The 27,500-nt window shown below is 45.2% G+C and overlaps 1 protein-coding gene across 1 annotated transcript in view; it reads left to right on the top strand.

Annotated features, from left to right (window-relative positions):
• DYNC1H1 (dynein cytoplasmic 1 heavy chain 1) overlaps positions 1-27,500 on the top strand; it is a 3,754,902-nt gene that overhangs the window by 224,710 nt on the left and 3,502,692 nt on the right. Inside the window, exon 6 of the mRNA XM_044073590.1 lies at positions 27,357-27,492. Coding sequence (XP_043929525.1) covers positions 27,357-27,492 — 136 coding nt within the window. The remainder of the gene's footprint in view (positions 1-27,356; positions 27,493-27,500) is intronic.

Below are 27,500 nucleotides of genomic sequence, written 5' to 3'. Positions count from 1 at the left end.
AGTACTTTAATGTAATTTGGTAGTCTGTTCCATGCATCAGCTACTCTGTCAGAGAACCAATTAGTACACTTCGCATTCATTTAGAATCTCCTACATAGGTTCTGATTCTCTAGTGCTGTTTAACCCTAAACATTCCCAGAGGTAGTTGTCTTTTATATGCCTTGTATACCTGAGTAAGATCTCTTGGATATCTGTAAGAGACACTGTACAGTAATGTTCACATATATGGATATCATTGGTATATTTCCTTTGTACTTTTTTCCAGTTTACTCATGTTTGTTTTCTTATAGGGTTTCCATCCATACTCAAGGTTGGGTCTGTTGTGACGAACAAACAATGACTTCATTATTTTTGATTCCCTAGACTTTATAAATCTCTTTATACAACTTATAGTTCTGTAACTATCATTAACCAGTTGGTTGATATGATTGACATGCCTCATCTGTAATGCACGTAATCAGTTTACCCAATTTCAGGTAATCTGCATATAGACTGTAGAACACCTCAGATGAAAAAGTTATGTCTGAATGTTCTGTTTGTTGTGGTGACAAGGTTTAGGTCCCTAGAGCGTGTAGCTCTGAGGGATTGGGATTTCAAGTGGAGCATGTCCAACAGCTCTGTGTTTGACATAGCTTTGTATGTTAGGCAGAAATTGCCTCTGAGTAGGCGATATGCGACTGTGTAACGCTGGAGTTTTTTGAGACTGTCTGCGTAAGACATCTGTTTGAGGCCAGTAATCCTCTTTGTGAGGTATTTTTGCTTCCTTTCCAGTTGTTGTAGAGGTCTTGTGAGGTACATATCAAAAGGGGCGTTGTACTCTATAATGAGTCTGAGTGATGAGTGGAGGGGAACAATGACTTCTTTTTTTCTGGATGAGAAACCTTTTGTGATGAGGTGTGCCACGTAGGTTTTCCTAACCATTGTGGCGATGTGATTATCAAAAGAGAGACTACTGTCCAGTTGTGTCCCAAGGTCTCATCACACTTTCGGTGTTAAGTAGACTACTGCCTATGTGGTAGTTCATGGGTACAGCGTTTTTACCAAAGGGGATGACAATGCACTTTTTGGCATTGAGCTTGAGACCATGTCTTTGACACCAGGCATCTGTCTCGGTGAGGCCCTTTTGTAGGATGTCCACATTGTTAGGAGTTTCAATTATGGCTCCTAGTTTGCAGTCATCTGCTAATTTAGGTAGCCAAAGACCTTCTGTGTTAGCCTGTACTTCAGAGAATAATGAACCCTGTGGTACTCCCCTTGTCACTGGTTTGAAGTCTGATTTGGAGTCTGCTACTTTCACAGTGTGGATTCTGTCTGTAAGCCAGTTGGCAACCCATCTTGTGACATACGGATTTATACCTAGTTTAGTGAGTTGATCTATAATTCTAGAGTGCGGGATGGTGTTGAATGCCATAGCGAGATCTGGATAGGCTGTTAACCACCTTACCCTCCTCTATGGCTTTGGTGACTACAAAGAAGTCTATCCGGTTTAGGAGACATGATATGCCTTTTACAAACCGAAACTGTGTGGGTTCCAGAGTTTGGAGATCTCCAATGTCTTGTTTTGTGAGTTCCATGATACGTTCCATGGCCTTGCAGATGAGGCTCGTCAGGCTAATGGGGTGGAAGGAAGAGTAAACCTGTCTAGTGGACATCCACAATAAATAAACTCCCAACAAAAAAAAAAAAATTGCTGTCCAGGATCAAGAAGGTGCCCAATTGAAAGCAATCTCTCCTTAGCCTAAACAAGCAAATAAGAGCACTAGTGAAATCCTCCACTGCAAACTTAGTCCAGATTGGCCACATCTACTAGGACAATCATAAGGCCTACTTCGCATATGTCTGTAATCTCAAAGGTACCACCTAGATCTGTTCAGAACTGGTTGTCAAGGACACCACATACACAAATGCTGTAGATAATAGCTAACTTGCTAGCTAACACATTCAGCGAAAATTTCACCCCTCTGTCTTCCCATCAGTAAATCAGAACATTCCCAGTACTTGCCCCCTTCCCCTTATATGTAGGTATCAGGTCATCACTCAAAGGCAAAAAATACAGCTTCAATGGGACCCAATGACATCCTACATGAACTCTGGCAGGAACTTGCAGCATCATTAGATGCCCTATTCAACCAAAGCCAGAGTACCATTTTTGTCCCATCTGAGTGGACGAGTGCACGGTCATCCCTTTTACACACCGGTGGAGCATCTACTGACCTGGGAAATTATAGACCCATCAGCCTAACTATCCTATCGGCATGGCCGTGGAACGGTCTGTCATGGACTTCATTAACAAGGACATTGGCAATCTCCAGACACACTATCCCACACAGTTTGGCTTCAAGAAGAGGTCATGTCTGTTAAATTTGGTCAACTTTTTTGAGACCCTCACCAAAGCCATGGAGGAGGGAAGGCAGTGCACACTGCCTATCTTGTCCTGACCAAAGCCTTCGACACTATTCCCTACTCTGGCATAATAGATAAACTCTCTCAATCTGTATGTTACCAGATGGGTAGCTAACTGATAGAACCCATCTAATCAAAATAGGGGAAAGCCAGCTCAAGCAGTAGACCGGTATTGACTGACGTACCCCTGGGTTCGGTCTTAGGGCCTCTGTTATTTGGATTTATTTTTCTGAGTTGCAGGCCAATACCATTGGGCAATGGCTGACCAAGTTTGGTGATGACTGCAAGCTGGATGCTGTCAATTCCCCTGATGACATGGACATCCTCCAAGAGGGTCTCATCCAAATGTAGTGCCAAAAATATGGCCTCAAGCAAAATATAAAGAAATGCATCATCCACTTTGGGGAGAGTGACGTTCCCAATGAATTATCACATTAGTAATGTCCTAAGCACACAGTCGGTCATGAGGGATTTGGGCACCCAGATTGATAGCAACCTAACTTTTGACCATGTTGCTTCCACTGTTCAGAAAGCTTTCTGTATGGCCCACCTCATATGCAAGGGTATCTTATCTTATCCAGGTGCAGGGAAATCGTATCATCCCTGTATTCTTCCATCATAGGCCTATTACCGAGTACAGTGCCCCATTTGGCATGTACCTTGCAAAGCACATGCAGCAGCTGGAGAGACCACAGGGGTTTCTCGCCAGGAGAATACAGGGCCTCTAAAATCTACCATACACAGGCTAAAAGCCCTATCCCTTCACTGTTTTATACAGACTCCTCAGAGGTGATCTCTGGCATACAAACTATCTCGGACCCTGCCTTTCTGAGACTGCTGCATATCTGCAAGTCGAGCTCCACTCTAGTAACCCGTACACGTGGCCTCAACCTGGTCTGTGACATTAATAGGACTTGTTGGCAGGACAGATTTGTGTCCCAGAGACTGGTCTCCCTCTCTATGTCAAGCAGAGTATCTCTTTACCTCTTTTAAGTGCAACCTGGATAACTGGATAGGAAATAAAAAAAAAAATACATCCCAGGGATTCCACCAGTGTCCCTGTTGGACAAGGGACATTGGGTGCTGATTTTGTCTATACATGGGCTAAACTCTTGGCTAGGCTTATAAGGGCCTCCGGGCCAGTAGCCTAATAAGTTTATATGATCCTAGGATTCCCATGAACCTATGCAGCTATCCATTTTATCAAGTGTACACCAGTATCTAGTTGTACTAATTTATTAATCAATGTTGTGTATGACCCTGTCAAATGCTGGTTAAATCTATATAAATTACGTCACAGAACAATTTTTCATTCATAGCTGTTATTTTATTATAGGGACATCCTGTTACAGGTGGTAAGATTTAATCTGAAGTTGTTCATCTTCCTATTAGTCACTGATGGGTTTGATTCTGAGCCCTCTGAACAGAGGGTGCCTTATACCAAGTTTACGTGCACCAATAACTCTCGAGCTAAGCTGCTACCCACAATGCCCCTTACTCAGTTACCTCAGATCTCATTTGCCACTCAGCTCTCCAGCTAAGTGATTTATCTTTCTAAATTTACAAGTTTTTGTGGAATATTTTTCCTGTTAGTTACTAGATGTTCATCGTGTTTCACTGTTGCAGTCATTACTCTTGGGTTATCCTGCTGGCAGGCTACCCAAAGTCGGCCTGAATTCCAAAGTCTAGGTCTGGCGATGGTTGCTGTCACCTCTTCCCTGACGTCAGTGCACCAGGGGTATAAAAGATGCAGCAGACGCCATTTTCTTCAGTCTTTCTTGCCGCGCGGTGCCCGAAGCAAAAGCAGTTCGCAAGTGCCGGTCGGCCGACTCCTGAGATTTTCACAGACTAATTTCAGATCCGAAGTCTTCATTAAAGCTAAGTACCCTGTTGGGGAAACTTTTTTTTCTTGCTCCAGACCAATGTCAAAGTGTTAACAATTGTATTTCTTGTGGGAAGCAAATACCTCATAAGGATTTTCATTCTTACTGTATTCCTTGCCTAGGCCCTGATCATAGTGTTGCTAGCTGTCGGTTTTGTGCTAGATTCAACCAACGCACAATTAAGCGTCTGTTTGATTTTGCTTTTCATTATTTTGGCCGGAAATTCAATTATATAATGCAGTCGGAATAGCCGATGACCGGAGTTTCTAAAAAACGCAAGGAGAAAGAGGAGGACAGGCATCCGAGATCCAAAACCGACTATGAGGCTTCTGCTAAGCCAGTTGCTGGTTCGCCGGTTCTCAGTGAGGCGCTTTCGCAGCCCCTGACTCCAGCTACCTCAGAGCCACAGGCCACTGACGACTTCCACGTGGAGCCAGCTAGGCCTCTGGATACTCCAAGGTATTGGACACTCGGAAATCATTCCCTCAGATGGGGTCCGGAGCTGCTGAGCAGGCATCGGCTTCTGAGGGTGTTTTCAGACCTACACAGCTATATGTAAAGCCTACTTCAGCTTCTAAAGCAAAGACTAAAGCAGCTTTAAAGACAAACCAGTACCGCATTCTCCGGGACAAACTTCCATGCCTAAGAAACAGATGCTCAAAATGGCCGCAGACCTTATTACCTTGATCAGGGGTTCCCATCCCCCTCCTGATAAGAGGCCTAGGCAAGAGACAGACTATGACTCTTCAGATCAGGTTTCCATTTCCTCTGACTCCTCTTCTGTACAGGAATACTCTCTTCCTCCCTATGATGATTCTGATGCTGAAGAACCCATTCCTTCAGCCTCTCCTGAGGATTATTCTTTTGGGGAAACCCTGCATACCATGAGGGAGCACTTCCACTGGGAGAGCCAAGGTTACTCAGAATCAAAGAAAAGGCTTAGAGATTTTCTTTTACTTCTCAGCACAGGCCTCTTGCTATTCCCCCTGTGCTAGATATTGTAGAAGATGTATTTTCAGAGTCAGGCCTTTCTCCAGACTCCTTACCGCCAGCTCCTGTTAAACCAGACAGATACTACAGGGTTCCTTATTCACATAAATTTCTTTATAAAACCCTACTGCTGACCCAGAAACTATTTCTCAGGGTCCTAAAGGGGTTAAGGCCGCTACTGCAAAAAACCCGATCCCTTCTGACAGGGATTCAAGGGCACTAGATAGATGGGGGGGGAGGTTTACACTTCTGCTACTTTGGCTGTGAGAGCTTTAAATTGTCAATTTCATATGATTAAATATCAGCAATACTTAATGTCACTGTTAAAACAGAAAATGTTGGCCAATTCTGATTGTGCAGAAAATAAGGAAATGCAGGATTTATTGCATGCAACTGAACAAGTGGGGAAGCATACATTGCGATGTGGTTTTGATTCTCTGGAGGCCTCCTGCAGGGCCGCAGTTACGGGTTCTGTCATTAGGTGGCATGCTTGGTTAAAGGAACAAAATCTGCCTGATCATGTTAAAGCAAAATTATTAGATGCTCCATTACAGCATGATACTTTATTTGGTGTTAAAGCAGAGGAGGTTTTGAAGAAAATGGAGGACAAAGTGAAATCTATGCAAACAGTAAAGGATTTTTTTACAGGTTCAGCCACCAAGATTTAGCAGGAACTGGCCTACAAAGAATTGGTCCTTTCCAGTGTCGGACAGGCCACAAAGAGGCAGATGCAGACATCCCAGAGGCAGTTCCCAGCCCCAGGGCTCAGAGGCCTAAACAGTGGGGCGTTTCTTCCTCCAAAACTGGAGAAGACAAAGCACAGCCATACAGGAAACAGTCCCAATGACTTTCCTCTGCCAGCACCAAGCACTTGTCATCTTGCAGCCCCCTTAGGGGGAAAACTAGCACTTTCCTCTCAAAATTGGCACATGATCGTCCAGGACAAATGGGTATTGAATATAGTGTCACAGGGCTACAGGTTCCACTTTCACACCCTGCAAAAGGTATGCCAAACCTTCCACACAATCAATGGGCAGAGGCACAAAAACAAGTTTCGTCCCTTATGAACATGAGGGCCGTTCAGCAAGTACCACAGCAAGAGCAGGGACAAGGATTTTACTCAAGACTTTTCTTGGTACCCAGAAAGGACAAAGCCTGGAGACCAATACTGGACCTGTCTTTTCTAAATACATTTCTGGACGTTCCAAAATTCAAAATGTTAACTCTGCAGCAGCTTCTGCCCTTGCTGGGCAAGAAGGCTTGGCTTGTAACTTTGGACCTAAAAGAGGCATACCTTTATATTCCAATCAGACAATCTTGCAGAACATACCTCAGATTCATAGCTGGCTCAATGCACTACGAATTCTCTGTACTGCCCTTTGGCTTATCTACTGCACCCAGGGTCTTCACAAAATGCCTGGCACCAGTAATTGCATTTTGCAGACAGAGGAATTCAAATATATCCTTACTTGGACGACTCCCTTATACGAGCACAGAACAAGGACACTCTACTAAAGCATCTGGCGTTCGTGAAAAGATTATTAATTTGCCTAGGGTACACAGTAAGAAATCAAAACTAGTACCCTCTCGAGATATTCCAGGGTGCAAGCTTAAATACAACTGGCCAGATGGCTTATCTCATGCCAGACAAAGGCAACTAACTTCTTACTTCAAAATGTTGGCCTCAAAGACCCAGTTTCTGCAAGGAAAAATTCTGCAGGCTTTGGGCTTTATGGCATCCTGCATTCTGCTAATTCCATATGCCAGACTGCATATGAGGAAACTTCAGTGGTACCTAAAAAGTGTCTGGACTCAACATTGTCAAAGCCTGGAAGCATTAATTAGTCATTCTTTGCCTGCAACAGGAGTTTCGATGGTGGGGCACATGCCTGTCACCTCAACAAGGGACAGTCATTCACTCTACCCACAGCCAGGCAGTCAATAACAGATGCATCAGATTATGCCTGGGGAGCACACATGGCAGGAAAATGTATTCAGGGCACATGGTCCACAAGCCAAATGCATCTACATATCAATCAAAAAGATGCTAGCTGTTCAGAATGCCCTGATAGCTTTCAAGGATCTACTCCATCCAGGACAACTACTGATAAGGACGGACAATACTAGTCATGTGGTACATAAACAAGCAGGGAGGCAAACATTCCTACCCCCTCTGCAGACCAGCCATGACTTTGTGGGACACAGCATTGACTTGTCAAGTGCACCTGCAAGCACAATTCGTGCCAGGAAAGAACAATACTCTGGCAGACGAACTAAGCAGAAACCTCACGGATCCCCACGAGTGGAAACTGGATCCACAAGTCTTCAGCATGATAACAAAGGAATGGGGATGCCCAGACATAGATCTATTTGCCTCCCCTCACAACTGCCAACTACAGAAATTCTGCACAAGGACTCCTCACAAGCAAGCATGGAAAATGGATGCTCTGTCATTCAGCTGGAAACTGGATCCACAAGTCTTCAGCATAATAACAAAGGAATGGGGATGCCCAGACATAGATCTATTTGCCTCCCCTCACAACTGCCAACTACAGAAATTCTGCACAAGGACTCCTCACAAGCAAGCATGGAAAATGGATGCTCTGTCATTCAGCTGGAAACTGGATCCACAAGTCTTCAGCATGATAACAAAGGAATGGGGATGTCCAGACATAGATCTATTTGCCTCCCCTCACAACTGCCAACTACAGAAATTCTGCACAAGGACTCCTCACAAGCAAGCATGGAAAATGGATGCTCTGTCATTCAGCTGGAAAAGTCTTAACAGTATATGCCTTTCCTCCTCTGCCTCTCCTCCCCAAGGTACTCCTAAAGGTCAGACAAGAGAAGCCAAGAATGATTCTGATTGCCCCAGACTTGCCACACCAGCAATGGTACCCAGTCCTAAAAAGTTTGTCTCAAGGCCCAGCCTGGACATTGCCTCTAATTCCTCACTTACTGACCCTGTGAAACAATCAGAAACTGCACAGTCAACTCGGGACCCTAAATCTGGCAGCATGGTGGATAATGTAACCATTCAAATTGCACCCCTCTCTAAAGTAGTGATGGATGTTATTTTGGAGGCCAGGAGGCCTTGTACCAGAAAATCTTATGCAGAAAAATGGAACAGATTCTGTGCTTGGAACCAGACACAAGGAACTGACACATCTGTACCAAATATTCATCAGATTTTACAATACCTAACTGAGATGCTGGACAAAGGGGCCTATCCTTTTCATCAATTAAAAATCATGCCTCTGCCATTTCAACTCATTACAATACGGAACCTCCTATTTTTTCCCATCCATTGCTAAGGCAGTACCTCAGAGGGGCCAAAAACATAAGACCTCCAAGGAGAGCCCCAATACCTACATGGGACCTGAATTATGTCTTGGAAAAGCTCACACTGCCGCTTTTTGAGCCAGCCAATACAGCTGATGCAAAGTTTTTATCTTGGAAAACAGCTCTGCTCTTAGCAATAACCTCTGCAAGACGTGTTTCAGAGTTAGAGGCACTCATGGCTGTGGAACCTTTCATCATTTTCCATCCAGACAGGGTTTCTCTAAGGACGAACCCAACATTTATGCCTAAGGTAGTGTCCAGTGTGACCCCTAACCAAACCATTAATTTGTCTACCTTTTATCCAAACCTGCAGAATAAGGGTGAGAGTTCTGCATTCCTTGGACATACACAGACAACTACGCTTCTACTTGGACAAAACTAAAGCGTTCAGAAAAACTGAACAACTTTTAATGGCATATGCTGCAGGATCTCAAGGAAAGCCCATCTCAAAACAGACAATTTCAAAATGGATAGGCCACTGTATTCGTTTCTGCTACTCGCAACATGGCAAATCAGTGCCTAAGGGCATTAGGCCTCATTCTACCAGGGCAGCAGCCACTTCAGCAGTCTTTCTCAGCAGAGTACCAACCAAAGACATTTTAGAGGCTGCAACTTGGAGTTCAGTGCACACTTTTACAAAGCACGACCATTTACCTCTCTACTCTAAATCCAGAGCAGGCTTTGCCACTGCAGTTCTGCAAGGCCTTATAGCCTCTTCTAATCCTGTTTAGGCCCAGCCACCCAACCTCAGCTTTAGGATTCAACCAAGAGTAATGACTGCAACAGGGAAACACGATGAACATAGTGCAGTTGTGTACCTACCATAAATGTAGATGTTAGTGTATTCACTGTTGCAGTCCAGGATACCCACCATCCCCCTTTTCTTTGCTGGACTTACCTATACTTCTCTGTCTTGTACAACCTATGTGGTGTATTTGCTTGTAGATGAAGGAAATGTTTGTTTACTGCATGCATAATTATTGGCATAATTTTTTTAGCCTACCATTTTGGGGGCACCTGACATCTGGGGCAAGAAAAACTGAAGAAATGGCGTCTGCTGCAATTTTTTTTACCCCTGGCGCACTGACGTCAGGGAAGAGGCGATAGCAACCGACGCCTGACCTAAACTTTGGAATTCAGGCCGACTGTGGGTAGCCTGCCAGCAGCATAACCCAAGAGTAGTGACTGCAACAGTGAATACACTGTAACATCTACATTTATGGTAGGTACGCAGCTGTACTTTCTGTGGTATCTTTCTACACTCTGCTCTACTCACAGGTATCCTGTTCGTACCATTGTTGGTATTGACCCTTCTACTCTTGTGGTATCCCAATACCATTGTTGATATTTCCTCTTCACTTTCTTCACTCTTTCTTTTTTTGTGAGTGTTCCCTATTACGTCTGAGAAGGGAACTACGGGGTTTAAACACTGCTCTTCTTGCAGTGGTAAACTTCCGACTAGCGACCTTTATGAAGAGTGTGTACTGTTTGGGGGTTCTGCATTTGTCGGCAAAACCTCCATGTGATATTTGTGCCAGCTTCAGTCAGTGGACGCTTAATGAGCAACGTAACTGGTCCTGAAGGGCCCTGCTTTCTTCACCTTTTTCGGAGGCTATTTCTGCGACTGTCTCCTCCCCTCCTGTGGACAAGAAACATCCTTGCTTGGATCCCTCTTCACTGGTTGGTGACCGCGGTAAAAGCCATAAGCACAAGGCCCATAAGTCTTCCTCCGAGCACCGTACTGCCTCCTCAGATGTTCTTCGTGTTTTACTGTTGCAGGCATTACATTTGGGTAATCTGCTGGCAGGTTGACCTCAGTCGGCCTGAATTCCAAAGTCTTGGGTCCTGCTTCGGTTGCTGTCTCCGCTTTCATGACGTCAGGTCGTCAGGGGTATAAAACAAGCAGCCAACACCATTTTCTTTAGTCTTTCTTGCCGCGTGGTGCCCGAAGCAGATCACAAGTGCTGGCCGACTCATAAAATTTTCGAGTTTCAGAACCGAAGTTTTCACTAAAGCGAAGTACCCCGTTGGGGAAACTTTTTTTCTTGCTCCATTCAGATGTCAGAAAAAGTTAATTGTATTACTTGTGGGAACCAAATACCTCATAAGGATTTCCATTTATACTGTATTCCTTGCCTAGGCCCTGATCACAACGTGCCTGGCTGTTGGTTTTGTGCTAGATTTAACCAATGCACTATTAAGCGTTGGTATATTTTTGCCTCAAAATATTTTGGAAACCGATTTCACTACCCTGACATGTCTGATAGCAGTCTGACTACCGGAGTACACAAAAAACGCAAAGAAAAGGACAGAGACCGTCTAGGTCCAAAACCGACTAAGCTTCTCCTAAGCCAGTCGCCGGTACTCAGTGAGGCGCTTTCGCAGCCCCTGATACCCGCTACTTTCAAGTTGCAGGCCCCTACCGAGACCCATGTGGAGTCCGGCATGCCATGAGATACTCAAAGTATTGTACCCACGTATGTCTGTCCCTCAGATGGGTTCGGAGCCGCTGAGCAGGCACCGGCTTCTGAGGGTGCATTCAGGCCTCAACATTTTTATATAAAACACACAACAGTTGCAAAAGCAACTTCTGAAGCTAAAAAAAAAAATATGCATAAGCCACGTGCACAGGCCACTGAGCCTAAAAAACAGATTATCATAATGGCTGAAGACCCAATTACCTTGATCAGGGGTTCCCAATCCCCCACCTGATTAAGCCTAGGCAAGACACTGATTATTAATCTTCAGATCAGTTTTCTATTTCTTCTGATTCCTCTTCTGATCAGGAATTATCTTCCTCCCTATGAGGATTCTGATGCAGAGGAATCTATCCCATCTGCATCACCTCCTGAGGATTATTCATTTGGAGAAACTTTGCGTACTTTGAGGGAGCATTTTCACTGGGAGAGTCAAGATTTTTCAGAATCAACAGAGGCTCCGGGATTTCCTTCTTCCTCAGCACAGGCCTTAGTCATATCCCCTGTTTTAAGACATTGTGGATGATGTGTTTTCGGAGTCAAGCTTGACTCCTTACCTCCGGCTCCCAGCAAGCCTGACAACATGTCCCTGACGCACACAAATTTTTATTTTGAAACCCTGCTGCTGGCCCCGAAACTATTTCACAGGGTCCAAAGGGAGTTAAGGCCTCAACAGCAAAAAATCCTACCCCCTCTGACAGAGATTCAAGGGCACTGGATAGATGGGGAAAGAAAGTTTATACATCTGCAATCTTGGAAATTAGGGCCTTAAACTGCCAGTTTCATATGCTCAAGTATCAGTAACATATGTTATGAGATTGCTGGAACAGAAAATGATTATTTCTGAATGTGCAGAAAATAAAGAATTGCAGGACTTATTGCATGCAACTGAACAAGTTGGAAAGCATACTTTGCAATGTGGTTTTGATTCCTTAGAGACCTTCTGCAGGGCTGCAGTTACTGGATCTGTGATTAGGAGGCATGCCTGGCTAAAAGAGCAAAATTTACCTGATCATGTTAAAGCTAAATTACTGGATGCACCTTTATGGTACTCTGTTTTGTATTAAGGCAGGAGAAGTTTTAATGAAAATGGAAGACAATGCTAAGTCTATGCAAACTGTAAAAGACGACTTACAAGTGCAGCCACCAAGATTCAGTAGACACTGGCCTACAAAAAATTGGTCCTTTCCTGTGTCCGACAGAGCTCAAAGGGGCAAATCCAGATGCCCTAAAGGTCCTAGGTACCTGGCACAAGATTCTTACAGGTCAAAGCAATGGGGAACTTCTACCTCCAAATCTGGAGTAAAGTGCAGCCCTACAGAAAACAGTCCAAATGACTTTCCTCTGCAATCACCAAGTGCTTAACTTTTAGCAGCACCCTTAGGGGGAAAATTAGCACTTTTTTGCTCAAAATTGGCAGTTAATAACCCAGGATAAGTGGGTGCTAAACATAGTATCACAGGGATACCGATGCCATTTCCATACTCTGCCAATGGCAAACGGTTGGCTGGATCTGCCAAAAAATCAATGGGCAGAGGCACAAACAGGTTTCGTCCCTCATGGATATGGGGGCAATTCAGCCAGTACCAGAACAGGAAAAAGGACAAAGTTTTTATTCTACTGTTATTGGTACCCAGAAAGGACAAGGCCTGCAGGCCAATACTGGATTTATCAATTTTGAACACGTTCTTGGACATTCCAAAATTCAAAATGCTAACTTTGCAGCAGCTTCTGCCCATGCTGGGCAAGAATGCTTGGCTGGTGATATTATGCCTAAAAGAGGCATACCTGCATGTCCCAGTAAGGGAATCGTGCAGAAGATACCTCTGTTTCAAGGCTGGCTTAATGCATTACCAATTCTCTGCACTGCCCTTTGGCTTATCTACTGTGCCCAGGGTCTTTACAAAGTGCCCGCACCAGTAATTGCTTTTTGCAGACAAAGAAGTATAAAAATATATCCTTACTTGGACGGTTTCAATCAAGCAGAGAGCAAGGACATCCTTCTTCAGCACCTGGTGTTTGCGAAAAGGCTTCTAACATGCCTAGGGTACACAGTAAACGAAAAGAAATCACAACTGGTACCCTCTCAAAAGATAACATTCCTGGGTGCAAGCTTGAATGCAGCTGCCCAGATGGCTTTCCTCAGACCAGACAGGCACCTGACTACTTACTTCAAACTGGCAACAAAAACCCTGTTCTGTGCAAGACAAAGTCTGCAGACTTTGGGGGTCATGGCATCCTGCATCCTACTGATTCCATATGCAAGACTGCATATGAGGAAACTTCAATGGTACCTTAAAAGTTTATGGAGTCATTGTCAGTCTGGAAACGATTCCTCTCCTTCCCTGCCTACAACAGGAGTTTCTATGGTGGGCAAAGGCATGTCACCAAAACATGGGACGGGCCTTCACTCTACCCCCTGCCAGCCAAACCTTAACAGACGCATCAGATTATGCATGGAGGGCCCACCTGGCAGAAAGATGCATTCAGGGCATATGGACCATAAAACAAATGCTTCTGCATATCAACCAAAAAGAGATGTTAGCTGTTCAAAATACCCTGACAGCCTTCAAGGACTTACTTCATCCAGGACAACTACTGATAAAGACAGACAACACCACGGTTATGTGGTATATAAACAAGCAGGGGGGCACGCATTCATACCCCCTTTGCAGACTAGCCATGGCACTGTGGGACACAGCTTTGACTTACCAAGTACATCTTCAGGCTCAATTCCTGCCAGGAAAACAAAATTCTTGGGCAGATTTAAGCAGAAACCTTATGGACCCTCAAGAGTGGAAACTAGATCCACAAGTCTTCAGCATATTAAAGAAATGGGGGAGCCTGGACATGGCTCTGTTTGCCTCTCCTCAAAATTATCTGTTGAAAAGATTCTGCACAAGGACTTATCACAGACAAGCATGGAAAGTGGAGGCCCTGTCCTTCAGTTGAAAAAACCTATCAGTTTATGTCTTTCCTCCTCTGCCTCTTCTTTCTAAGGTCCTACTAAAAGTCAGACGAGAAACCAAAGATGATACTAATTGCCCCGGACTGGCCCCGCCAATACTGGTACCCAATCATATGGAGCTTGTCTCAATACCCAGCTTGGACCTTACCTCAAAGACCTCAATTACTGTCCCAGTAAAATGATCAGATCCTGCACAATAAGCTCCAAACACTGAACCTGGCAGCATGGCTGATCATGTAGTTATGCAAACAACACCTCTCAGTAAAGCTGTGATGAATGTCATTTTGGAAGCCAGAAGACATAGTACTAGAAAATCTTATACTGATAGATGGAAGAGATATTCTGTGCTTGGAATCAAGGGTATAGTTTCCGGTGTTGCCCATATCCTTACTTGGATAGGAGGAAGCTTCTCTGTTCACAAGTGAGAGTGGGGAGCTTTGAGCAGCCTATCTGTCCCTGGAGGAGTGGTCTCAGCCCTGAAACTAGTAGTTTATTGGCAGTTTTGGGTCAGTTCCTATCTCTCTGTTTCCCTGCTTTAAAACCCGCATTTGCACAGTTTTGCATGATTTTGCGAATAGAGCAGCATCGGACAGCGCCGCTTAAACGGGTTTAAACTATTCCTGGCTCCACAAAGTCTGCTCCTCATTTTTTCCCTTACAACTGTTCTAAATCTCAAAGTAAGCACTCTATTTTCATTCTAAAGCCCTGCAGTTGCTCGTATAAGTAATCTTTTAAGTAAGCACTAATAAACTAAAGCACTACACCCTCTTATACTCCCTTAAAGTACTTGGCTCCTTATTGGTCCTTTTTGATCAGTCGAAAAGTAGTTCCTTAACTATTCTGGCATGTCCAAAAGTCAGTTTCGGGTTTACTCTCCAGTCCAGCTGGTGAATCTGGGAATCTTGAGGCAATGTTACAATTGCCTTATGTGCACAGACCACCCTCTCCTCCCAACAAGCTCAAATATATGTGAGAGATGCAACTATGTAGCCAAACTGGAGGCTGAGCTCTCTCAACCCAGTACTGGAGCAGTCAGGTGGAGAAGTAACCACACACACCACAAATCCAGTCTCACATAGACCTATCGCAACTGCAAACCAAGCACATAAATGCACAAAAACATACTCTGAGGCTCTAAATAAAAATCTTCCCAAGCAGCAGAGACCTCCAAAGCAGACATCCAAGCAACCGCTACCCCACAATACCCACGTATCACATAGTTCACAGTCAGTGTGCCACACAGTCGCAGCCCATAAGGCTAAACACACCTAATACACTTGTAATAGGTGAGACTATTGTCAGACACACTGACGTCCCACTCACCAAGCTGAACAAGGAGAAGGTCACTGTAAGCTGCCTGTCTGGTGCCAGGATCCGCCACATAACACAAGCACTCGGGTCACTCCAAAGCAAGTACAAATATGACGCCGTCATTGTCCATGCTGGTGTGTGACCTGAGACGTACCTCCCTGGACTACATGAAAAGAGACCTAGAGGAGCTCTCAGATCATGTAGCCCAGGCCGGTATGACCCTGACCTTGAGTAGCATCTTACCCTCACCAAGAATGATGCCACAGTATAAAGACAAAATGATCAATTTTAACAATTGGCTTAAGTATTGGTGTCATTCAAAGGGGATCCAGTGTCTGTCAGCCTGGGATGACATGCTTGACAAGCCACGTTGCTTCGCTAGGGATGGCTTGCACCCGTCACCCCTGGGCTTTCGAATATTGCCTAAGGCTCTTGCCACCCCCATAGTGTCTTTTTTAGGCAAGGCTCAAAAGACAAACCCACCTCCATAGACAACGCAAGGAAAAAGAAACTAAGGTTAATGCTGCTCAACGCCAGAAGTCTAAACCTCAAGATGCATGCACTCAAGGCTCTCCTCAGTATGGAGAATATCGATATCTGTGCAGTAACAGAAACCTGGTTCAAGGCTCCCGAGAGCACCACAGCACTACAGGTTATACTTCATACCATGCTTTTCGGCCCCAAAACTCGGACCGAACCTCAAAAGGAGGAGTATCCATATTCATCAGATACCCACACCTCCAGGTTAGTGGTACTGCACGAAGCATCTGAGACCATCCATGTGCAACTAACAGTGGGCAAAACTGCCTTTCAGTTTGTAGCCTGCTACAGACCACCCTCCCAAACTCAGGAACCCCACTCAGCTTTCCTGAGAACACTGGAGAATATGAAGGTCTCTCCAAGCACCATCATATTTGGTGACTTCAACTACCAAGCATAAACTGGGAGCACTAATCAAGCCCCAACACCCTCGCCCAACGCTTTCTAGAATTTATAAACTCAAATGCTATGGAACAACTGATCACCACTCCCACAAGAGGGGAAAACATATTGGACCTGATCATCACCAACATGGGGACTCTATGTTCCATACCAGTTGTATACCCCTCATTGGTAAGATCTGACCATAAATTAATCTCACTGGACATCCATGTCCCGTCCCCATCCCCAGCCAAGGAAACCACAGTGAAGAACTTCTGAAAAGCAAACTTCACACTTCTCAAAACAGAGGTGGAATCCTTCAAAGCCCCCGGGCCAGTGGAAAATACAGCCCAAACTGCAGAATCCTTTACAAACGCCATTCTATGGACACCTACAGGAATGCATGGATCGTGCTATCCCAAATAAAACCAAGACGGACTCCTCCAAAGGCAGGAGACCTGTCTGGTGGACCCCAGCCATAAATAAGCTATACAACAGAAGGAGGAAGCTACTACATGACAGAGCAAAATCCCAAAAAGGGAAGGCATCTCTGATCAGTACTAGCAAGAAACTACGATCCCTCATAAAATTATCTAAGGGCAGCTTTGAAAGAAAAATTGCACGACGCTAAAGATAATCACAATGCCTTCTTTAGTTATTTCAGGAACCTGGGTGGCAACTCCCAGATATGCTCAGAGTTAGTGAAAAATGACAAAAAATACACTGAGCCCACAGACATTGCCAACATCCTGGCAGACAGGTTCAGTGCAACCCCCCCCCCGCCCCAAAAAAAAAAGAGCAATCATCTATCCCAACAGAGTGTAGCCTCCCTGACATCACAGATGCACAGGTGAGAGCTGCCTTCTCCAAAGCAAAAAACACAGCATCATTGGGACCGGACGGTGTCCCGGGCTGCGTCTTACATGAGCTCCAAAAAGAACTAAACTCACATAGTCACTGTTTAATCTCGGCCTTACTACAGGATATGTACCCAAGGAATGGCGTACAGCAACAGTGGTCCCACTCCACAAAGGTGATGCCACAACTGACCCCAGAAACTATCGCGCTATAATCCTGACTAGCCTGGTCTGCAAAGCTATGGAGTGTATCACCATGGAACTCATAAACCACGACATTGGGAGCATCCAAACACTGGATCCTACCCAATTCGGCTTTAAGGGCAGATCTTGCCTCTTGAACCTGGTCGACTTCTTTGAAATAGTCACCAAGGCCATAAATGAAGGGAAGGTAGTCCACACAGCCTACCTGGACCTCGCAAAAGCCTTTGACACAATACCCCACTCGGGCATCATAAATAAGCTCACCAGCTTAAATATCAACCCCTATGTCACAAGATGGGTTGCAAACTGGCTCAGAGATGGAACCCACATGGTCAGAATTGCAGGTGCCATGTCGGAATCTAAACCAGTTACAAGTGACGTCCCACAAGGGTCGGTCCTGGGACCCCTCTTGTTGAGTATATATTTCTCTGAGGTACAGGCTAACACGGGAGGACTATGTCTGACCAAGTTCGCAGATGACTGCAAACTGGGTGCCATAACTGACTCGCCGACTGACACAAGCATCTTCCAAAAGGGTCTCACAGAGACGGATAACTGGTGCCAGAGCCATGGCCTAAAGCTAAATGCCAAAAAGTGCATAGTCATCCCTTTGGGAAAAACAAAGTGCCCACAAATTACCACATAGTTTTGGTAATCCATTAAGTACGGAAGAAGTAATTAGGGATTTGGGGACCCAAGTAGATAGCAATCTCTCCTTTGACAATCACGTTGCCAAAGTGGTTAGAAAGACCTTCTATGTAGCCCACCTGATCACAAAAGGGTTCACATCTAGATCGAGAGGTCATTGTGCCCCTCTACTAATCAGTCATCAGGCCCATAATTGAATACACTGCCCTATTTGGGGGATGTACCATACCCGACACCTGCAGCAACTGGAAAGACCCCAAAAGTACCTCACCAAGAGGATCAAGGGACTCAAACAGATGCCCTACGCAGTTAGGCTAAAGAAACTCCAGCTCTACTCAGTTGCTTACCACCTACTCAGAAGCGATCTGTGCCTGACGTATAAAGCCATGTCCAAACCAGAATTAATGGACATGCTCCACCTCAGGAAATCCAAATCCCTTAGAGCTACACGCTCTAGGGACTTAAACCTCAGCACAGAAATAAATAGGACATGCTGGAGGGACCGATTCATATCCCAGAGGCTCCCCTCACTCTGGAACAAAATCCCAATCCATGTTAGGCAGAGCCCCTCAATGACTCTCTTCAAGAGAAATCTTGACGAGTGGATGGGAGATCGTAGGTTTACCCCTGGGATCGGCTATCTTCTGTGACCTACTATACAGAGGCAGTCAACTAATCTAAAAGGGTGGCGAAAGCCAAACACACTCTGGCTAGGCTTATAAATGCCCTAGGGCAGATAACCTAGTATCAACCTATGAACAAGGAACTGATGCAGCAAAACCAAATATTCCTCCGATATTACAATACTTGACTGAGATGCTTGACAAAGGTCTATCTTTCTCATCAATAAAAATCCATGCCTCTGGCATTTCGGCTCATTATAATAGAGCCACCAATCTTTTCTCATCCTTTACTAAAACAATATCTGAGGATCCAAAAATTTAAGGCCTCCCAGAAGATCACCAATACCTCATGGGACCTCAGTTATGTGTTGGAAATGCTCACCCTGCCTCCATTTAAACCAGCTGCTACTGCAATCTAAAGTTCTTATGGAAAACAGCTCTGCTCCTAGCAATTACTTCAGCAAGAAGAGTCTCAGAGCTACAGGCCGTCATGGCTGTGGAGCCTTTTATCATATTTTACCCAGACAGGGTGTCTCTGAGGACCAATCCTTCATTTATGCCTAAGGTGATTTTCCAGTGTGGCTCTTAACCAAATTATTATTATTATTATTATTATTATTATTATTATTATTATTATTATTAATCTGCCAACCTTTTATCCAAGTCTGCAGAACAATGGGAGAGAATTCTGCATTCCTTGGATGTACACAGATAGCTAAGATTCTAATTGAGCAGGACTAAAGCTCTAAGAAAAACTGAGCAATTACTAGTGACATATGCTGTGGGATCAGAAGGAAAGGCTATTTCAAAGCAAACTATTTCAAAGTGGATAAGCCACTGCATTCATTTCTGGTACTTACACCATGGCAAACCTGTGCCCAGGGGCATTGGGTCTCATTCCACCAGAGCTGCAGCTACTTCAGCAGCCTTTCTCAGAGGAGTACCAACCAAAGACATTGTAGAGGCTGCTACTTGGAGTTCTGTTCACACCTTTACAAAGCATTATAATTTGCGCCTCTACGAAGTCCAGGGCAGGCTTTGCCACTGCAGTTCTGCAGGTCCTTCTAGCTGCCCCTAATGCTGTTTCCAGCCTCCCATCCATTGCTTTGGGATTCTACCCAAATGTTATGACTGCAACAGTGATACCCGCCATATATATTCTAGGGCAAGAAGCTAAAGAAAATGGTGTTGGCTGCTTGTTTTATACCCCTGACATCACGGAAGAGGAGACAACAACTGACGCAGGATCCAAGACTTTGGAATTCAGGCAGACTGAGGGCAACCTGCCAGCAGATTGCCCAGATGCAATGACTGCAACAGGGAATACACTCTAACATCTACATTTATGGTAAGTGTACACAACTGTACTTTCCGACAACCTTTGCTCTAGAGTTCGGCTCCAGTGATGCATACATAGGTTGCCTCATTGGCACCTGCCCCGATGTCTACAGCGCCAATTTCTACTTCGGTTCTGACCAGTTTGTCTGCCTCTATCTTGGCACAGACATCACCCATCTCCATTCTGATGTCGGTTCCAACAACTTTGGGGCCGTTCTTGACCTCCACCCCAGTTGTGATCTCTGCTCCGAGCCCGTTTTCGGCTGCAACCATTCCTTTGCTGCCAGTTTCTAAGCTGGAATTGTGCCATTCTGTGATGCACCACGGACCCAGTACTTGTCTGTGGACCTGTTTGCCAGACAAGCCTGCATCCCCTTTTTGGACTGGCTTGATTCCCCTCAGGGGCATCGGTAAGATCCACCAGTAGCCTTTCAGAATTGGATGTGGTGCACTTTTTTCACCAGCTGCTGACTCCCAGGGGAATTTAAAATTTTCCTAGACCCCATCCCACTCTGGGCTTTGGATCTATTACACTGGCAACCCCTACATACTCTCCTCCCTTGGCTCCCAGGCTCCATATTTCTGATATTTTCAAGAGGACCCCCTTCCTCTGCACTGACAACAGTGTCTGAGGCCCCTTTGGGTGTCTGTTCTGTCAGAACCCACCCTTCCCCAATCCCATGCTTGGGGGGAGGAACCTCTGGTTCTGGTCCCAGTTCCAACTGTGTTGGTTCAGTCATCTAGTCCGAGGTGACTACTGCCCCGAGTTTGCTTGAGGCTCCATCCCCGAAGGCGGACCTTGTGGAGCGGTGTGTGACTCTGGTTCCGATTCTGTCTTGGGTTCTGGGCTCCCACTCCTGTTCGGGCGGGTCCTCTTTCCGGGTGATGGGAGAGGGTTCCTGCTTCTAGCAAGCCTCCTACATCGGTCATCCCTCCAGTTTCTTCTGAGACACAGCTGTCAAAGGCCACCCCCCCCGAGGACTCAGAGCAGAAGGCCCAGGAAAACCTGTCCAGGGTATTTCCCTTTGAGTCTTCGGATGCTCCGACAGAAGAACCCCCTCGGAAACTGGCGTGCAAGAGGAAACGCATGGTTTCCCAAGAGGAGTCCCTCATTAAAGATAACGGACTATGATGATGGGGAAGGATCCCCACGGTCACCTCCTGATGTCTCTTGGGGGCATCCTGGAAATCTTTAAACAGAGGGGTGACTGGAAGCCCTCCAATCCTTCTGTGGAGGAATCCTTATTCCTGCAAGCCTTTCGCTCTTGGCCGTCTACTACTTGGGTGACCACCCCTGCTGATGAGTTGGTTAAGCTCATTGTGCAGCAGGCGTGGAAGAACCCAGATACCGTTGAGGCCATCCCTAGGAGATTACACTTCCAGAGGATCAACCCCATTGGTCTAGAGGCTTGCCAGTGGATGCTATGGTGGTGGCAGCCATGAAAAAGAACCTTGCGGAAGAGTCCTGCTGTCCACCCACCCAACAGAGTCCTGGGTGGTGAACAGGGTAAGGAAGCAAGTTTTTGCGTCTGCGACCTTTGCAGTCAGGTCTCTGAACTTTTTGGCACACTTTATGAGGCTCCAGAGATTTTTCTCCTAACTCTCCAGGACCCTCTCGTGCCAAGTTTTGGATGGAGCACGTGATAAAGTTGCTTCCCAACTTGCCACCCTAGAGTCAATATCCAGTTCGTCCATGAGGTTGCTATCCCACGCAACCGAAGGAGTGGCTAGACCTCGCGGACTCCAAGTCTTCCTTTTTAAATGCCCCTATCGAACCGTCAGCTCTGTTTGGTGCTAAGGTCAAGTATAGATTTGCCAGGTTCGAGCATGACTAGAAGACCTTGTCTGCTGTGGGCCTATGCTTTTCCAAACCTCAGCGTTCCGTTTCCAGGAACCAGAGGAGTGGGAAGATGTGGCACAAGAAGTCTCAAGGTCCTTTCTGTGACACACGTGGTGAGGACTCCACCAGAGGCAGAGGGGGGTTCCAATAATGGAAGATGCTCCTTTCGGGGTAGAGGAGGTCCCTGGAACCAGGGCTCCAGAGATTTTTTTCTCTGGTAGACTGTATCAGCGCTCCTGAGGTGCTGCCAGATTGCTTTCCTCTGGAAGCAATCGGGGCACATTTTTCTCTTCATCAAGCTGCCTGGCTCTCTATTACAGACTGTCAGTGGGTGAAGAGAATTATTACCAGAGGCTACCACATTCCCCTAATATCTTATCGAAGACCTCCCAAATCCCTTCCCGATGTTCCACACAGTCAAAAGTAGGAGGCAGCTTCCGAAATATGAAAGCTATGTCAAAAACGAGTCATCCAACAGGTCCCCCCAGACCAGTGCGGATCAGGGTTCTACTAAAAATTCTTTTTGGTGCCAAAGACAAGGGGACTGGAGGCCCATTCTGGATCTCAGCCACCTAAACAAATCGGTAGTTCAGACCAAGCTCCGGATGGTCACGATTCAATCCATCCTTCCCTTTCTGTTGGAGGGTGTGGATCTGCTCATTAGATCTCTGGATGCATATTAACATATCAAGATGGAAAAGTGCTCCAGAAGCCGCCTCTGCTTCCGGTTGGGAGCCAATTGCTACCAATTCAGAGCCCTGTCTTTTGGTCTCTTGACGGCCCCCAGAGTGTTCATGAAATACCTAGCAGTGGTATCAGCTCATCTGAGACTCAAGGGATTGCAGGTGTTTCTGTACCTAGACTATTGGCTCCTCTCTGCCAAGCGCGTACTGGTCAGGGCCCTCTGCTACACCCTAGTGCTAGCTGAGTCGCTGGGCATCACCATTCACTGGGAGAAGTCCAGCTTTCAGCCCTCACAACAGTTGGAATTCATAGGGGCAATATTTCAACACCCAGTCAAGTCTGATCTCTCTTCCTCTTCACAGGCTTCAGAGTTTAAGGGCACAAGTTCGTGATACTCTGTCGAAAAAGGTGTCTGCAAGGGAAGTTCTGCAGGCTCTGGGGGTTATGGCTGCAGCCATCCCTATTGTTTCCCTAGCCAGATTGCACATGAAATTACTACAATGGCTCCTTCAGGCCCAGTGGATATCCAATCTTCACCCTTCACAGATTCTCATCAAGACTTTCAAACAAGATCGCCTCTGGTGGAGGAGTACAGCCGAAAATCTTTGTCATCCCTTCTAGGCTCCCCAGCACAGTGCCACGGTGACCACGGATGCTTCCCTGATGGGGTGGGGGGGCACTTCCAGGGAAAGTCAGTCCAAGGCACATGGTCCAACGTAGCGGTCAACTTGCGCATCAATGTCCTGGAGTTAAGAGCTGTACTATTGGCGTTGCAAGCTTTCCATCTGCTTCTTCCATCTGGAACGATTGCTATACAGTTGAACAACATGTCTGTGGTCTGGTACATAAACAGGGATGGACTAAATCCTACCCTTTATATCGCAAATCCATGAGAATCTGGCAGTGGGCGCGAGCTTCTGATTGCAACACATCCCAGGGAGTTCCAACGAGATTGCGGACAGGCTAAGGAGATGGATCCTCCGTCCTCACAAGTGGTCTCTGAGTGTGGCGGCTGAAATTTTCAGCCGTTGGGGTCAGCCATACTGCGACCTTTTTGCTTCCCCTCAAACACAAAATGCAGCAGCTACTTTGCCCTCTTTCCCCCTCACGGGGAGTCACTGAGAGATGCTTTAATTCACGATTGGCCCATGGGTCTCCTTTATGCTTAACCTCCAATTCCTCTGATCCCCCTTGTTCTAGGGAAAGCTTTTCGGTTGAGAAGCAGTGATCCTCATTGCCTTGTTCTGGCCTCTTCAAGTATGGTTTCCCTTCCTCCAACTTCATCTGCTACAACCTCCTTGGATCCTAGACACTCGTCAGGACCTCATATCTCACCCACAAGGGCTGACTCCCCTGAATCTGTCCACTCAAGCTGACTGCTTGGTTTCTCCACTTCTGTTATTTGCCAGGCAGGAAACCCTCGCTTCATCCATCTGTGATATTATCTTTCTGTCATAAACCATCAACCAGGAAACTTTACAGGGACAAATGGAAAAGATTCTCTATTTGGTCACATAATCGGAAGCTAGATCCGTTCTCCGCTCCTGTAGCCACTATTCTTCATTACCTGGCTGAACTGTTCGACAATGAGGCTTCAGCTTCCAACATTCGAGTCCATCTAGCAGCTGTTTCCACCTTCCATAATGGTTCCGATGGAGTCCCACTTATTTCCTCTCGCCTTTGTAAGACTTTCCTCAAGGATATTTTGCACAACAGGCCTCCCATCAGGCAGCCGGTGGAGGCGTGGAATCTCACCTGGGTTCTGCAGTCTTTCTCTGCCTTCTTTTGAACTTGCTGCCACATGTGATCTAAAATTCCTGTCATGGAAGTCATTTCTGGTGCCTGTCACCTCAGCCAGACTGGTTTCTGTATTGCAAGCATTATGTATCAAGAGCCCTTACCTGATCTTTCATAAGGACAGAGTATCACTTCATACTAACCCATCCTTTCTTCCCAAGGTGATTTCTGACTTTTCGATTAACCAGTCCATTGAGCTCCCTGGATTCTTCCCAAATTATTCAAACAAGGGAGAATACTGCCTACATTCCTTGGATGTTCATAGACAATTACGTTTCTACCTGGACAGAACTAAATATTTTCGCAAGTCAGACCAGCTTTTCATTTCCTTTGCAGGTCCTGGAATGGGAGGTGCAGTATCGAAAGCTACTTTGTCTAAATGGCTCAGGGATTGCATTGCCTTCTCATATTCGCTTATAAGTGAATGCCTGGCCAAATCAAAGCTCACTCAACTAGGGCTATTGCAGCATCTGTTACCTTCCACTCTAGGGCCTCCATGGATGACATTTGTGCAGCTGTAAGCCCCATACCTTTATCAAGCATTACAAATTGGATCTGATCTCCAGGGCAATAGCGGCCTTTGGTTCAGTGGTTCTCAGGAATGTTCTTCCATAAGAGCCACTCAGGTTCTCAAAGTAGCTGGGGATTCTGTCCCATCAGTGATGAATAGGAAGATGATTAACAACTTCAGATAAAGAAGTTGTGTTACCATAACGTTCCATCTGAGTTGTTGATCTTCCCAGTCCTCACATCCTCCCACCAACCCCCGCCAAAGGTTCCTGGCGGATGTTTTGTGTCTGTGGTGTCTTAGGGTTTCTGCACTGAGATGGCCTCTGACTTGTTTTTTTTCTATATGTTGCATGCAAACTCAACCTGAGGTAACAGTGAAGGGCATTGTGGGTAGCAGCTTAGCTTCAGAGTTTTTAGTGCACACAAGCTTGGTATGCAAGGCCGACTTGGTTCCGAGGGCCCTGAACCGAACCCATCAGGGATTGGAAAAAGATCAACAACTCTGGAACGTTATGGTAAGACGTAACTTCTTTTTTTCAACATATGTATGCTGATATATATGGTTTCAAGTCACAACCTGCCCAGTTCTGGCAGTAACCTGTCCAGTATTACATGAAAGTAGAATTAAGGGTCTGTATGACTCTGGGTTTGTCCTACTCCCCTTTCCCATAAAAACAGGTTTAATAAGCAAACGTCTCCAGTCTTGAGGAATCTCCCCATATTTATATGACCTAGTGAATATTAGATGTAATGGCACTGTAAGTTCTTACTGAAGTGTTTTCAGGTCATTGTTACTAATTCAGTCTCCTCCCTGGATTTAGTTTGGCTCCAGTTATGCATTGTAATGCCTACATTTCTTAATACTAAAGTAAAAAGTCATCTGATTACTTTAGTATTTTATACCATACAAGAACAGCTGAAAATGCTTTGCTAAAAAACATACAATTTATATCAGGGAAAGCTGCATAGAAATACTGTTGAAGTGACGTTTTCCTTACCCTTTTTTCCTTCCTTTTACCCCTCCCTTCCGTATCATTCCAAGTAATGACATTTTGAGGCAAATGCCTTTCAGCGTCTTCCTTTGGAACAGTAGAAGAGGTTTCACTGTTTGTCTGTGTGCTGTATCGGAAGCAGAGTCCCCTTTTGCTTGATGGCTCACTTTTAGTTGGGCAAAATTTTGTATTCCCTCGTTAGTCTCCTCTGCATCAAAAATTACCTTGATCCTACAGGAAATAATATTCTGAAGACAGATTGATAGAACAGCTTGAATTTCACACCCGCTTGTCAACATTTCCTGATTGCTTGAATACATTTTTCTCTTTTGCCTGGTATGCAGTGAGTAATTTTCCACAAACACAATTCTGTCTCCTACTTAGCACTTTTGCCACAGTTTTATGATTAACTCTTTCTGCTGGTAGATTTGCATGTTTATTAGTACAGGTTTTGGCTACTTTCTCATGGCCAGATTTGGAGCGTAAACACTCTGCCCTTTCAGTTAATAGATCTGCGATGTAAAATCAGCCCAATTGCTTATTTGTGCCTTGATAAAATCAAGTACGTCTGTCCTAGTTTCTCTGGTACAGCAGAAATTTTCAGCTTTTCCTTATGTGCCTTGTCCTGTGTACCATATTTTGAAACCTCTCTTCTTGCTGAGTCTGGTATTCGTACAGCACTTTTCATTTCCACCTCTGATTTTTGCAGTTATCAGCTCTTCCGAGTGTCTGTTTAAAGCATCCATTTTTTCATCCTTTTATTTGAATTGATATTTTGGTGTTTTTGTTTATTTTAATCACCTCTGAGCACTTTTTGACTTTCTTCTTTAAATTACTGGAAGCCATGTCTTGCATCAAAGCTAAATCTTAAACTGCTTTTTGCTGAGTGGCTGCAGGATTCTTCCCAGGCAGTGTTTTCTCTTTACCCTTTCTAGTTTCTTTCGCACTCTTGCTTTGTTGACATCCGTATCCAAGAACTGAATTTACTGAAAGTGACCATTCCTGTCCCTTGTATGTCAGTTTTTTTTTTTCACAGTGGGAGAGCTGAAGTTGCGCTGTTAATCATTGTGCTGCTATCTTGGCCAAAATTCTTTCCTACTGATCACAAATCTAAATCGTGTTTATTTTTTGTAAATGTTGTAGAGATGTAGTTACTACTGTGGAACTGCTTTAAGAATGCATTTGCTTTGTCCAGTGCAAGCAGTTTTGCTACTGCTGTAAGGAAATGTGGCACATGCTGTCTTCAGTCACTGGGATACGTAACTTTGTGTCCAGCACAAAGGTTAGGTGCACTGAAAAGATGGTAATTACAGGAAATGGTATGAGAGTTACTTGAAGGGAAATATTGCTGTCAGTTGGAAACCTTTACTTTTCTGTCCACTCATTTTTGTTTCTGAACCTGGGTCGCTTGTTTTGCAGATGAAGACATTACCATTTCAGAGGCAGTGGTTGGAGGCATAGCAGTTGCTGTTTAAGTACTGGTGTTGAGTATTGTAATTATAAAAAAAAAATTGGTTGTAAAAAAATATATAAATAGTCCTAACTGCCCTTTTCTCTTTTGTTTAAAGGTCTGAAGCAGGCACTGGAAACAGTAAATGACTACAATCCTTTAATGAAGGACTTTCCATTGAATGACTTGCTGTCTGCAACAGAACTGGACAAAATAAGGCAGGCGTTGGTTGCAATCTTCAGCCATCTGAGAAAATCCTAAA

The sequence above is a fragment of the Protopterus annectens genome, chromosome 6.part0 (genome assembly GCF_019279795.1).
Source record: "Protopterus annectens isolate FY-2018-M chromosome 6.part0, PAN1.0, whole genome shotgun sequence".
In the NCBI taxonomy this organism is placed as follows: domain Eukaryota; kingdom Metazoa; phylum Chordata; order Ceratodontiformes; family Protopteridae; genus Protopterus; species Protopterus annectens.
The sequence above is the reverse complement of the archived record's forward strand: the minus strand, read 5'-3'. Positions and strand labels throughout refer to the sequence as shown.